General features: G+C 39.3%; 1 protein-coding gene across 1 annotated transcript in view; it reads right to left on the reverse strand.

Moving 5' to 3' along the window:
• Nucleotides 1-14,975, reverse strand: part of WRAP73 (WD repeat containing, antisense to TP73) — a 40,867-nt gene extending 25,892 nt beyond the window's left edge. Inside the window, exons 1-4 of the mRNA XM_072608639.1 lie at nt 14,853-14,975; nt 13,648-13,777; nt 9,578-9,730; nt 8,778-8,894 (exon numbers count right to left, since the gene is read on the reverse strand). Of these exons, the coding sequence (XP_072464740.1) occupies nt 8,778-8,894; nt 9,578-9,730; nt 13,648-13,716 (339 nt within the window). The 5' untranslated portion in view covers nt 13,717-13,777; nt 14,853-14,975. The remainder of the gene's footprint in view (nt 1-8,777; nt 8,895-9,577; nt 9,731-13,647; nt 13,778-14,852) is intronic.
• Nucleotides 14,976-15,660: the final 685 nt, after the last annotated feature.

Genomic DNA, 15,660 nt, shown 5'->3' on the forward strand with positions numbered 1-15,660 from the left:
GATGGTCTTTAAGAATCACTTATGCCAGGCTATAAAACTGTGCATGCCCTTTGACCCAGAGATACTGCTTCTAGGGCTGTATCCCAAAGAGACACACACATACAAAAATATTTAAAGCGTCCTTTTTGTGGTGGTCAAGAACTGGAAATTGAGGGGATGCCCATCCATTGGGGAATGGCTGAACCAGGTGTGGTAGATGAATGTAATGGGATACTACTGTTCATAAGAAATGATGAGCAGGCAGAGTTCAGAAAAACCTGGAAAGATTTACATGAACTGATGCTGAGTGAAGTGAACAGAACCAGGAGAACATCGTACACAGTAACAGCCACGCTGTTCGATGACTGACTGATAACTCAAAGACAGCTCCAAAAGTCTTGGGATGGAAAATGCTGTCTACATTCAGAGAAAAACTATGGACTCTGAATGCGGAGCAAAGCATTTTTTTTCTCGTGATTTTTCCCTTTTGTTCCTATTCGTCTTTACAACATGACTAATGTGGAAATATGTTTAATATGATTGTGCATGTATAGCCAATATCAGACTGTATGCCATCTGAGGGAGGGGGGTGAGAGGGAGGGGGAGAAAATTTAGAATTCAAAATCTTATAGAAGTGAATGTTGAAAATTAAAAATAAATAAACCAGTTAAAAAAATTTAAAAAGAAATAAAATAAAACAAATAGTTCACACAGGGCTAAATTATCTCAAAGGTTGCTTCTAGTTTAAAAATTTCATTATGCTGAGGTTTAGGAAGAACTTTCTTTCTTCCTTCCTACTCTCTCTCATGTCCTTAAAACCTACCCAAAATACAAACTACAAGTGAATAAAAGAGGAAACTAAAAAAAAAAAAAAAAAAGAATAACTGTTGCCAAACTTCATGAAGGACTGCTCTGTCTGTGCTATGCCTCTCAAAATTCAGCTATAGACACAAAGGCCTTCTTCATCATCACCATTGTTCAACATTTATATTAAGTACCTACTAAGTATAAGGGCACTAGGCTAGGCTTTAGAGACACAAAGGCAAAAACTAAATGGTCCCTGGCTTTAAAATCTTGCAGTCTACTCAAAACCCTAATGCAAGCCTGATAGAACTCAGATGTCATAAGTAACCCTTGGACACCCAAGGTCACCTCCATGCCTCAAGGAGGCTTGGAGGCAGGCCTTTGGCAGGAAATTGCTTCATTTCTTTGTTTAAAATATCATACAGATTCCTTGATGAGACCTACCCATACTAAAATATCAAAAATTAATTCCAACGTCAAGTTGAAATTATTTTTAATCAAGAACTCTTCTTGTTGTTCCCTGCCTTCGTCTATAATCAAGAATCAATTATACAAAGACTTGAAATAAATCTCTCAAAATGATTTTTACTGAAAAAGTCACTGGAAGTAATAAAATGATGATACCGTACAGGAATCAGCAAACAGAGATGCCTGTTCCCCCTTTGATCCCTGACCCCTGTATGCCAGGCTGTGTTCAGAGAACAGGGAGGCAAATCTGGCTAGAAAAGAAGAGGCCTGAAGCATAGCGATGCATCATCAGCCTGGACAGTCCGAATGTAAAGGACTTTAAAAGTCAAACAGAAAGGTTTGCATTTTATCCCAGCAACAAGAGGTAGCCACCAAAGCTTCTTGAGGAGGGGAGTGGCATGGTCAGATTTCCACTGCTCCCTTCCAACTCCAACACTATGTACGGAAAAACCCATTGACCACAACCCAGAGAACAGAGTTTGTAAATTTTTTTACTTCTATCTATAATGCAGAACTAACTTCTTCCTTTATCAGTAATGGTAACAATTTTAATGTAATTACTACCTATAACTACTCCTTCAGCAAATGTTATTTTTAAAGCATCCTTATATTTCTCCCTGAAGGGAAAATCTATTACCTACAGAAAATTTTGACATATGCATCCATTTTACCAACAGAACTACTATGAGTTTTTTTTAATTACTTTTATAGTAAAAGCTGTCAGTTCCTAATAAGTTGGTGTCAAAATAATCTAAATTACTTTTAGTTTGTTTTTAAGAGGAATATCTGAACTAAGAGGGATGTGGTATGAGTCCAGAACAAATTACTAGCTTTCTTTAAACATCAGACCACAAATGCACAGACCCGAAGTTCTTCATTGCACTCTTAGCTGTAAATGTTGTAGAAGTCTTAGTTATAAACACTGTTGCTAAATAGAGTAAGACCTTCATAGGTCTGCCCTGCCAGCCCTTTCTACCCACAGCAACTCCCTAAACTGAAAGGAAGTCCCTTTCCCTTTCCTCCAACCTTAATTCAACTCCTAGGTATATAACCTGTACTTCAGGTACACGTGACAGCTTCAGCTAATAATTTAATTAGCTAACTTAGTTATTTTCATTCTCATCCCCTCTTTCTGATATCCTAGCAATCATTTTTATGCCTCCCCTCCTGTTGCTATCTCAGTTTCTCCCACTATCCCACATATATGCTATGCACAAACCAACCTGGGACAAGATGTTTGATCAATGTCAGATCAGTCAATAACCCAGGCACGCTCCCAAGTGCCACAGCCTATACCATCTCTATAGCTTTAGTGGTCTACTCACTGATGGCTTATTTATCTTCAAGTATTTTAAGAGCTGCAATGGGCCTGCAGTCAGGAAGCCCAGAGTTCCAGTCCAGCCTCAGACACTTACTATCTGTGTGACCCAGGACAAGTCACCTACCCCTGTATCCTTCCATTTCCTTATCTATAAAATGAGCTGGAGAAGCAAACAGCAAATCACTCCCGTGTCTTTGCCAAGAAAACCCCAAATGGGGTCACAACCAAACACGACTGAACAACAAAATTTTAAGTGCTAGAATAGATAGACAAATATAGATAAGTGGAAGATAAATATAGAAAGACAGAGGATAAATAAGAATGGCAAAGGGTGGAAACTGCATAAAGGTAGATGTAGACTTATTATAAGAAAAAACTTTCTAACAGTTAGAGTCAGGCAGAAATAGAATGGGTTGCCTTGGGAAGTAACGGGCTCTCTTCTTTGGAAGTCTTAGCACCTAAAATAATACTGATATAATAATATAATGTAATTATTATGATAACATAATGCCTTAAGGCATTATATAATGCCTTAAGGTTTAGAAAGCACTTTGCATACGTTATCCATTGAAGTAGGTACTATTATTATCTTGATTTTACAGATGAAAAACAGACCCTGAGAAGGAAAGTCACCATCGTAAATGCAGCCCAGAAGACGTTTTGGTCTGAATGGGACAAGATAACCCGGGAGACCTCTTTTACCTCAGATCCTGCGATCAGAGCTGGTAAGCTTGCTAAGGACAAGGTGTGCTGCATATGAACGATCGCTGCTCTCCAGGTCATGTTTCTGACCCACAACCAACAAGTGTTAATAGAATACAAGATGGAAAGTGGACTTGGAGTCAGGGAAACCTGAGTTCAAATATGGCCTTAAACATATCCTAGCTGTGTGACCCTGGGCAAGTCATTTCACCTGTCTGCCTGGTGTCCTTATCTGTAAAATGGAATAATAGCACTTACCTTCTAGAGCTGTTGTGATGATCAAATAAGATCATATTTGTAAAGCAATTTGCAAAACTTAAATATGCAAATATTAGCTATTATAGTGGTTATTATTTTCTGTTCCTACTAAGTTAGATTTAAAATTTTCATAACAAAGCAAATTCATTTCAACAAGTATTTATTAAGATAAATTCAATTACAGTTATCTTTAAAAAAAAACACATTAGGTAAAATACAACTGATTTCTGGATAATCTGTTCTTTTAGATTTCTCCAGAAAACTGTTTATCAGGAAAATTTGAATTGATCGTTATTTATGAATCTGCCTTAAGCTTCATTTATCACTCTCCATGAGAAAATTTTTTTTTCCTTAGAAAAAGAGTGGCTAGAGTGGGGGAAAGGGGAGAGAGGGCAGGGTAAAATGTTTCAAGAATTTTAGATGAGTGCTTTCTCCCTGAAAAAACACTCTGTCCTTTTCTCCAAAAAATTTTCAAAGTTAAAATTAATTGCATTATTTCCAGGATACCAAGACTAATTTAATATATGCTACTATAGTAACTATTTAGAAATCCTTTAGTACATGTGCCCATTGAATTAAGTAGATTTGTCAAAAGCCAATCGCAAAGAAAACAGGCTCAGAAAAGTTTTCAGCTGTTGTTTTGGAGTGGAAAAACAAACCAAAAGCAGAAGCATTTTTAAGATAGTCTAAAAAACAGCTGAGAAATAAAAAGTATTTCAATGGTAATGCGATAAAGAGCCTCCAGCACGGGGTTAAAGGACATCATCACCAAGTCTGACTGCTAAGAGCAGGTGTGAGGCTGGTGATTTTCGTTAAATAAGACATAAACAACCTTCAGCTCAACTGACTGTCCCCGACTTGACTGGGTCACAGAACCCTTTACATGGTCATGACTGTCAGCGCAGGATCTGAAAAGCTAACTCAAGCACACACTGCTCAATAGGATGTATGCTTCAAACAACAAATTAATGTTAGTTCTTATTCTAAATAGTAACAAATATACATTTTTATTTGTAAGTGATAACAGTAGATATTCAGACCAGGGAGAAAAACTAATATGTGAATCAGTCAGGTTTTTCATTTAGCAGCATAAAAAGTCATCAACTTTCTATTAAAGGGCTCATTTTAATATAGGTTACTCCTTTCTCCACATCATTTCAAAAGAACAAGACTCCTCCAATACAATCTGTGAGAAACCATGAAGAACTATCTTTAAATTAGAGAAATCTAAGTTTCATAATTTGTTATTCTAATTTCTACATATTGAAATTTTATCACTAAATATTTAAAATTAATTTATAAGACACCTAGTCAAGCTGACACAAAACTATTCATCTTTTAAGAAAATAATAATTTTCCAATACTGTAAAACTTTATTAATTCAGATTACCAATTCAGAAAGTGAGATCAAAGATTGAGCTAAACTGGATCTTCCTTCTCTACTTTCATCTAAGCCAAATTTGCAATATTTTTTGAAAGATGCTAGCAAGAAGTTTAATCTACTTAAATGAGTTGTTATTAAGGACTCAGCACATTATCTGATGCAAATTGTTGTATCCAATTCTCAATGATCCCATTTGGGGATTTTCAAAGCAAAGATCTTGTTGTGCATTTGCCTTTTCCTTCTCCAGTTCATCTATGAAACTGAGGTAAACTGGGTTAAATTACTTGTCCAAGGTCAAACAACTTGTTATTCACCCTTTCTTCCCAAAGAGAAGTGACATCATGAGAATGATAAGCACCTGAGGCTGGATTTGAGCTCCATGAACCTCAGTCTTCCTGATTCCAAACCCAGTGTTCTATCCACTGCACCACCAACCTGCCCCACCTCATATAGAAGGTGCTACTAATTATAAGTTTTACTTATTCAATTAGGCAGGCCTTTCAAAATTCCTACTTTGAAACAATTTTTTAGCTGTTAGTTCTACCTGCCATAATAAAAATTCACTTTGAAAACACTATATAACTGAATTTTTCAGTAATAAGTGACAAAAATTTCTTTAAGTGGGGAGATTTTTATCTAGTTTTAACTAAAATATATCAAGTGAGGAAATCTTGTAGCAATAAACATTACACGTAAGTGAAAAAAGATGCCATTCTTCTATCTAGGTCATTATTACAACTAAGAAAAGCAACTTTTAGAGATGTTAAGAGGCTCTGAGCGCATTCTCAGAATACAGGCCTTCCATAACTGGGCCCAAGCTTAGCTTGCCAAGTCCTTCTCTATTCCACCAAATGATAAGACAGGATAATTAGCACTTCCACAGCTCAATATGGTTTGCAAAGTGCTTTAGAAGTATTATCTCACAACCACCACTCTGGGAGGTAGGTGCTATTATTATCCCCATTTCAGAGATGAGGAAACTGAGTTAAATCACTTGCTTAGAGTCACAGCTAATAAGTGACTGAAACAAAACTGGAACTTGTGTCTTCTTGGCTCCCGGTCCATCTGTCACTTCCACTGCATCAGAGTTGCCCAGTTCCCTCTGCTCCCTCCCCACTCTTGCTGGTCTACTGATGATCCACAACCAAGTCTTGCAGCCACAGAACAATATGTTTGTTCGTGCCCTTCCCCCTCCCCAGAATGATCTGTCTGGCCCTTTCTTCTCTCTTTATCTACATCCCACTCATCCTTCAAAGTTCAGCTGAACTTCCATTTTTAAGTGGTTCTCCCTTTCACTGGGGTGTTTGTTGTATAGGGATCATGCTCCAAGTGCCTATTTTGTTTCAAGATTCCTACAATTCTTGAGTCACTAGTGGTGTCACAGTGCAGCCACAGTGCATAGAGCTGTGGGCCTAGAGTCAAGAAGGCTGGCCTCAGACATTTACTGGCTGTATGACCCTGGGCAAGTCACTTTACTGTTTGCCTCAGTCTCCTCATTTGTAAAATGAGCTGGAGAAGGAAAGGCCAAACCACTCCTGTATCTTTGCTAAGAAAATTCAAATGTGGATGGACATCAACACCAACGAAGAGTTGATATGACTGAAGGAACAAAACAATTCTTACTGGCAGTAAAATAAGTTAACATTAAACCCAGAGAGAGTATATCATCCCACAAGATATATATGCCTAATCCTATATACTGGCTAGTTTGCTGCTAACATGTGTACTTCTTCAGTTGGGTCTGACTCTGTGACCCTTCTGGAGGATTTTCTTGGCAAAGACACCAAAGTGGTTTGCTATTTCCTTCTCCAAATCATTTTACAAATGAAGAAACCGAGGCAAAAAAGGTAAAATGACTTGCCCAGGGTCATACAGCTAGGAAGTGTCTGAGGCTAAATTTGAACTAAGGTCTTACTGACTTCATGTTCAGTGCTCTATCTACTGAGCCACCAGCTCCCTCATTGTGTATATTACTTCATTGTTTAAAAGCACCAACAAAGGTGAAGTCGAAATAAATTAAATTTAAGCACAAATCAGTTTATCTTGTACTTACTGTACTTTAATTGCTACAGGTACAAGACATGGAACACTCAACATAAACAACTTATTAGCATTTGGATCCCTCAGCATGTAAACTGTTAAACATGAAGATGAATCACATTGTCTGGTCTTTGTTTATTCTGGTCCAGAAATAAGAGCACCAAGGCTGAACCATTATCAAGTTCCTATCTGGGCCTAAAAAATGACAAGCACGAATATTGCCAGCTGGGATTATAGGAAAAACTCAAACAACAGATCTGTAAAGTGTGGGCAGAAAGCATCTTTAAACCCTCCCTCTACATGATCCCTGATCTTGTCAAGTATCCCTCTTAAATCCCATCTCCGACATTCTCCAATAATCTGCTCTAGCTGGCTATGGATTTGGAGCCCTACAGCGAGGAAAACAGAGACACTTGCACGGCCCAACCAGCTGTCTGAAACAAGTTAATTTAGCAACCTCTTTACAGCTGGAGAGAAAACCTACCCCCACACAGATGCCAATTTGGCAAAAGCTTCATGAAATCCTGCAGGGTCATTCTGAGTTCCAATGGTTAGCAATAAATACTCACCACCCCCATGTGCACGTGCTGCTACAATCCTGAGCAGAGCGTGCAGTCGTTCACAGTTTGGGTTACTGAGGCTCAGACATTGATCTATCTTTAGGGAATTTAAGCTTAACAACTGGGCTGTTCCCCTCCACCCTGTAGAGAGTAGACATTATTGAAAGGGTGCTTGCATTTCTCACCTCATAAAGAAAAGGAAGTGCTGATGGGAAGGAAGAAAATTAAGAGCTTATTCACCTGATACCAAATACCTCGAATATGACAAATTCCACAATTTGGAACCTTTTGTGGAATGTGTTTATGCCACATAAAACTGCTTATAGGAATCTTAAACTGTTAGCACTGGCCTATATCGACTTTCCATTGTACACATACAAACTCCGAAGTTTATTAAAAGGTATTTTCATTGACAGGATTATTTGATCCTGTCAGATTAAACTTCCAGAGGTGCAACACAATTCCAAAGCACAAATCACAAAGGCATATCTGAAATGAATGTTAGGATAACAAATGCTGAGATTACCCTTAGATAGACATCAAGAAGAGCTGAACTCGGCAAACTCTCAAAGGACATTCAAAGTTCAATCAACTGAACTGGAAAAACTTCCTTTATTTGCTTGAACGTGTTTTAGTCACTTGATTGGCGTTGATTACAAATAATCACTTTACAATGAGAAGCTTATATAAAAATATTTAGATGGTAATATTCTCATCACCTTCTCCTGAATATAAGGCTGAGCCAATGAAAATTACTGTGCTAATATATTTTAAAAATCACCAATCCTTACCTAAGCAGTAGGCGAGAATTTAAAAGTGCTCAAGCTGAGAAATTTTAGAAATTTTTATGCAAAAAAAAAAAATCATCTACTTAAGCTGCTTAATACCGGCCAAATTCACTTAACGTAAATATTCAAATGAAGCTGGTGACTTTATTCTTACTCAACACCATCAATGCATGGTAAGCCAGTTGTTACCGAGTACTCAGTGATCACCTCAAATACTGCAGTCTCTTCTTGAATTAAATAACAATTACTGCTAATCGCTGTTTCTTTGAGAACAAAAATAGCTGACATTACAGTGTTTCCTGATATTGCAAAAAGAATCAAGTGATCAATTTAGATTTAGACTTATAGAAAAATTTAGAAAATAAAAATTTCCTTCTGGATAGCATGGCTTTAAAACTCTCAATCTATTTTAGGAGCAAGTGAATACAGAGTAACATTTGATACACGAAGAATATTCATGACTTCATGCTTACATGAAATTCAGTTGTGTTGAGAATGTGACGCCCATCTGGACTCCAACATGAAGCCACCAGTCCAGCCGAGCCTTCGTCTATCTTACAGTGCCATTCGGGCTGTTCTAAGGACCAGACCTCAATTCATTCAAGAGAGACAGAGAAGAAAAAACAGATAAGTCTATAAAAATTCATCTCCTCAAAGAACCAAAAAATAGGAAAAGGAAGAATTGATCATCAAAAAAAGCACCTATCACGGAATTCAGGAAATCTGTAAATATCTGCTACCATGAAGGACTGGCGCTGGATTCCACTACAAAAGTAAGCCATAATTCTTGGTGATTAAATCTACTTTATGTAACGTTTAATGAGTTAATAACACTGAATGGAAGGCATCCCTAATGCTTCATTCACCAAAACTTCAAGTCACTAACAAAGTGGCTGGATATGAGATTTTTCAGAAATATATACCACCCAAATTACTAACTAATGATGTGCAAATATTTCTAATTCTTAACCTGCTTTCACCTAATAGGGAATATTTGTTTTATGTCTGTATTCGTTTATTTGTATTATAAACATACATATATGTGCATTACATACATGTATATATATGCATATGTATTTATATATGTAAGTTCTGTCCTAGCTTTGGAAAAAATCAAGAGTTACTACACGAGCCCTAAAATATAGACTTTATTTCCAATCATATTGCCAAATTTATCCTGGCATAGACTCAAACAACACTTCTTTTCCAAAATAAATGACTGGGAAAGTCTCCAAATCCCAGTGGAGCACATGGGCTCGGATAAGTCACTTACCTGTACCAGCCCTCGTTTGTACATAGCACACAGTATAAAGAGAGAGTCTGCTGACCACTCTAGGTGTTGGATCTGGTCCAGGCATGTATACAGCTGAAAGATCTGGAGAGTGCTCACATCTCGAACAACTAAACGGTACTGGACACATGAAGCCTAAATATGAAAGAGGTTAAGCTTTGTAAACCACATACCAAAGTAATAAATGTCTTAAAAGGCCAAGCCTTTTGTAGAGGGTAAATCGCTCTCCTTCTGAACTATTAATAAGTCTCACACACATCATGTTTTATATCTATCCGTTTTTATGTTTATTCTAAGCTATACAAACCATTGAAAGGGAAAAATGTTTAACAAAAGACAAAGGGGAAGGGGGGGGAAGCTCCTGCAAATCAGACTTGAAAATTCCTTTGGAGAAGAGCAATTCTCCCCCTATAACATCTTTAACAACTCACAACCTAAATATATGATCTTGTATTTCTTTCCTAAGTATATTCTAAGGGATAGACTTGGCATATACAAAAAAGAGTGCAGTGAAGTAAATTAGACAATGAATCAGGAAGGAGGGACCACTCCTGGTCCTACCATTGTTTGTTTTTGAGACAATTTAAAAGTCATAACAAGAACATACCTAACAAGGCTGTTAAAAGGAGTATCTGGTAAAAATGACCAAAGTGCCAGGAGAGTACTGGGTAGATAGTATATGTGTATATGTGTGTGTGTGTGTGTGTGTGTGTGTATGTGTGTGTGTATTTATATATATATGTACATATATGTATATATATACATACGCAATTAATATTTGTAGGATTTAAAACTGTGAATATATTATGCAGATACACATTTATCTTAATATCTAATATAAAATTAGTAATTATGTTTAGTGACCAATATTCCTTTATTAAACAAATGTTTACTGTTTTTATCTCCATAAATATTTATAAAGGCTATGTTCCCAGGTAAAAAACAATTTCTTTACGCCTCAGTTTACGTATCTCAAACCAAATGGTTAACACTACCCTCCTACAATGTACCTTATAGACATGCTAAAAGAATGGAAGAGATATCTGTGAATCACTCTGAGCTCCTCACTCAGAAGAAAGGCATTAAGATATTATATTTGATAAATAATTTAAATTAATTTGGAGGATCGTACTATTAAAAAGTGGTATGTGATAAGTTCACAATAATACAAAAATACAGTTTAGTTGTGTCACATATGTAACAGTGACAGTCTTTGAACATACCTAGAAATGTGCAATGAGAGGACCCTTCGAGTAGTTGATAAGTGCTGGATTTCAAAGCAGATCTGAGTTCTAGTCTCATCTCTAACACTAGCCATGTGCCCATAACAAGTTACTTAACCTCTCCTTGCTTCAGGCAAATTATAAGTTATATTGGAATTGCAATATGTCTGGGATGGAGGGAGTTTCCATATCTGAAGTCTCCAAACCAATAAAATTACAAAGTCCTTTAAGTCAGAATGTGAAAATTTTTCATTCATGTTCTCAACAGAATCAAGTACATTAGAATCCCATTATTCAAGTTCTATGAAAACGGAAACTATTCACTCCATATTTATTGAACATCTATATGTGTGTCATATCAACTCACTTCTAATAGATTTAGATATTTTCCCTGAAAAAGTCAGTCTAAGACAACATACGCACTTGGCCTGTTTCCAGTTACACATTAGGAAGCAATTATAATGTATTTTTGTTATTTTTCATTCATCAAAGTAAAATGTATTTTCGTTCGTAGTACAAATAACATGACAAATAATAACAATGAGGAAATGAACGCAGGTGGATTTATGCTAATATTTGCTCATAGTAGAAAACTCCATTCTAGTTAATAATGGACATAAAAACATGCAGTTTTAACTTTAGGATAAATATACTTCAATTCCAACTATTTTTCATAAAATATTTCAGTTATCTAAATTTATACTACATAGCCTGAATTAAATGTCCAAAAACCTAGGAAACTATTAATGGTTTAGTTGAAAGACTGGAATTTATTTAAGAGCAGTTGCATTATTGACTTATTCTAAATAAATTCACAATTTTAAGAGCATTTGTAAAAAATAATGCCCACTAAAGATTTTTTTCCCCAAGACTCATCATACTTAAGGTCAGCAACAGTTTATAGTCGGAAAGGATCAAGGTTTATTATTTTGTTTATTTATACAATATTGTCTCTGTAGCCCAGGCGAAAAGCCAGCTAACTGCATATGGACTACTAATACATTCTGTGTATGAAACTGCAAGACACAGATTACTCAGAGTCTTTTCTAAAACATTTGTTATATAAGCCCAAGCTTCTAAAAAATATGAGAGTTCCACCAGCAGCAGCTAAATTTTAACTAATCATCTTTTGGAAAATTGCTGTTACTCATTCTTTCTTTATGATATGGGATCTTTTTATCAACACCTGAAAAAATATACATTATAAATTCAGCTTTCTTTAAGGTATCTCAAACTGGTAATATGCAAATGTTTCATTAAAGCACTAAGTTGGGGCAGATCCTTCAAGAGTATTAAAGGATTAGATTAATCTGAAGGAAAAGTCTTCCTTATTAGTTTTAACTAAACATCAAAAACAGTAATGACAAGAGTGCCAAAATTAGGCAAGCATCTGTTACTTCTCTTTACATACAGATGTCACAGATGACACCACATTGTGATCACTTGTTTATACCAACTGAATGGACACACCAACCTCGTCCCCCAAACACAAGCAAACATCAAACCCTTAAGGGATAGGTCCTAAGGTGCTGTTAGACTAACACCTGAATGCTTAATTTTCTGTAATTTTAGGTTAAAAAAAGACAAAAATATAAATTCTTTAAGTTACAGTTGCCACAATATAGGCTTCACAAAATGCGTATAGTGAGGCCAAAGCTGTTGAGTTAGTACCAATGGCAATCTTATTTATTAGAATGACAGACATCCGATAAATTTCTGGGTGGAATTTATGAGTTAAGACAGGAGATGTCTCAATATTGGGTTGGGTTTTTTTTTCTATTACTCCAAAGATATTATACAATTATAATGGCATATATCCAAAGCTAAATTTTGTATCCAGGACAGAGCTTTGTAACATAAGCATAAGATTTCCAATCTCTGGAACGAAAAGTTCAAATCCTAGTCATCTTAAAAAACTACTTTTCCTCACCAAGACAGAATGTAAGCTATTTAAATCATTTACTTCCAATGTTCTGGAGTATAGAAAGAAGGGATAAGGGAAAGTAAAGTTACCAAATGTGTATACTTAGCAAAAGTGAACAAAAAACTACTACTTCAAAGCACTTTTTAGTGGCAGAAGGACTCGATTCCACAGCTTTGGTCATAGGCACAGTAAATTTGATTTCCATGACAATGGCTGGTCAACATCATTCCACCATATGGATGAATAACTTTTTAAAAATTTTATTTAAATACCGCATATTAGAAAAAACATTGAGTCAAGAAGTGTTTCCTCCTGTCACAAGTTATATGAGGGTACTAGGCAATGACCCAATTCTGTTATCAGACCAAGTGACCTAAGGTCATTCTTGTTCTACTCAACTATTAGAGCCAACACTTTCTAATATATCTTATTGTAATTTTCTGCATTATTGTTTCACTCTTATTAGACTGACAGCACATTCCCAGCATCTAGTTCAGTGTTCTCTGTTCCCCCCAAAAAGGAATGGGCCTGAGGGATCACCTGACCCAAGATCACAGATTTAAAGTAAGCCCTTAGAAGTAATGTAATCCAACCCCCTCACTTTACACAGAAGGAAACTGAGGCCCAGGCAGGGGAAGTAACTTGTTCAAGGTCCCACAGACAGTAGTGGGCAGTGCCAGATCTGTAACCTGGGTCCTCTGATTCTGATCCAGCACTTTTCCTACTACACCAAGTTTACAAACCCCCTCAGTTTACAGAAGGGGAAATGAAGCCAAGAGAAGGCAGCTGGTTTACCCAATGTCACACATCAAGTCAGTGGCATTAAGAGTCAGCCTTCCTAGCTCATCTGAAATTGCCAACCACAGTTTGACCAGCAATGGTCTAAGTAACCACAGACAACTCACCAGGAATTTTCCATTGGGAGAGAACTTGCTGAGCTGATTTGAGAGCTTAAACACTTCAGAGAAATTCATAACTGACGCAAGTGCTGGAGCTGGCCAAGAAACTAAGGTGCTAAGAAGGGCCCGAGAGACTCTGGAAGGCAAAGGCAACAATGTTTCTTCAGGCTGTAGTTGATACAAAGCTGGCAACCCCTTAGAGGAACACGATGTGCTCCAGCACCCGAAGGCTGAGGGGGATAAGGATAAGGCTTGGACTCAAACACAGGACAGTGCCTCTGCTGCATTTAGGGGGGAGACAGAGATGACTGCGGGGACCGATGGGGTCATATTGGTAGGGCTTTGGGGGTTTATCACATTCTAGCTATGACGGGAGAAACACGGGGACATTCGGACAAAGCAATGAGGGGCTACGGTGGAGGAGGCTGAAGGAAGGGCAGAGAATGGTGCAGTGCCCTCCCTCCCCCCCCAAGAGACCCTAGGGAGAGAGAAAACCTCCTCTCTTTATTCAAAAGATCCCAAGAACATAGGAAGCATTTAACAGTCAATCAGTCAGCTAGCATTATGAAGCACCGACTATGTGCCAGGGTCTCAAAAGACCATCCCTGCCCTCAGGGCACTGACGGTCTAAAGGGGGTGATGGTCTGCACACAAGTAGATGCCAACAGGACGCAGACAGAGTAAGTTGGAGGTGATCTCCGAAGGCAGTAAGATGAAGGAGGGGTACAGCTACTGTCCTAAAGAGAGAACCCCAGGGCTGGGGGAGATGGGGGAAGGCAGATACGGTCAGCCACGGCGAGTGGAAGGGGAGGGAGACCCAACCACCCCAGCTAACGTGACCCGGGGAGAGCCTCGGCGGCCCTCGCCCCTAACCCAGCGCTTCACACGTAGCGGGGCTGCAAGGTACTGAGGGGATGCCGACAAAATGAGGAGGGCCCTGCAGCGAGAACAGAACCAGTCCGTGCGAGGGGGGAGGGGGCGCTGACCTTCTCACGCTGGGAGGGGGCAGGGCGGCGTCTCTTAGCCCGACCCACAGACACAGACAGAAGCACAGCCTCCGTCTCCCCTCCTTCCCCCGCCCTCCCCCCACCCTCTCTCCCCACCCCCTCCCCCATCGGTCTGTCCGCCCCGAGTCCCGGGAGGGCGGACGAGCGGCCACGGCCTGCGGGGAGCGGCCCAGGTCGGGCATCGGGGAGGACGGCAGCCCTCACCGGTCCCCGCGGCGCCGCCGCCGCCTCCTCGTCCTCCTCCTCCGCCGCTGTCTCCTGCTCCACCCTCGGGCCGCTGCTCCAGCAGCTGCAACAACTGACCGCCAGCGGGCAGCGGGCCGGAAGCAGGGGAAGGCGGGAAATCGCCGTCAGCCTATCAGGGGGGCAGTGTTCCGAATGGCATTGTGGGGGTTGTAGTTTTCTGCCGCCGCTCCCTTCCGCGCTTTGTCTAGTAAGGACGGAGGGAGGGGCGGGGCCAGGCTGGCCTGGTAGTCCCGGGAGGAGCGAGGGGGCGAGAGTGACGGGGAGAAGGGGAGAGAGACGAAGGTGTAAACCCCCAGGCTTTCGGTCTGGGACTCTCGTCCTTCGCGCTCTCACCCACGCCCCCGCCCCGCGCTGGGCGGAATGAATGAATGGGTAGATGGATGGATGAATGAATGAATGAATGGATGAGTGAATGAATGGATGAATGAGGAGCCCGAATTCTAACAGCAGGATCACAGATTTAGAGCCGGAGTGGATCCTAGAGGCCGGGGCACCGACTTCTGCCCCCACCCCTATTTTACAGGTGGAGAAACTGAGGCCCGGAGGCCTACATTCTGATGCATGGATCACAGATTTAGATACGGAAGGGAACTTAGAGCCCACGAGAAAAATCCCTGCTCAGGATCACCGTGGTCAGATACAATCTTTTTAGAGATAACGGGTAGAAGAACCATAGGAAAGTAGATTGACTCACTTTTCCCATCAGTACATTCAATTACCGTTACGGGACTGGCAAGGTTGGGGGCGGGGGCGGGGACATGAGATG

Source organism: Notamacropus eugenii, chromosome 5, assembly GCF_028372415.1.
Source record: "Notamacropus eugenii isolate mMacEug1 chromosome 5, mMacEug1.pri_v2, whole genome shotgun sequence".
Taxonomy (NCBI): Eukaryota; Metazoa; Chordata; class Mammalia; order Diprotodontia; family Macropodidae; genus Notamacropus; species Notamacropus eugenii.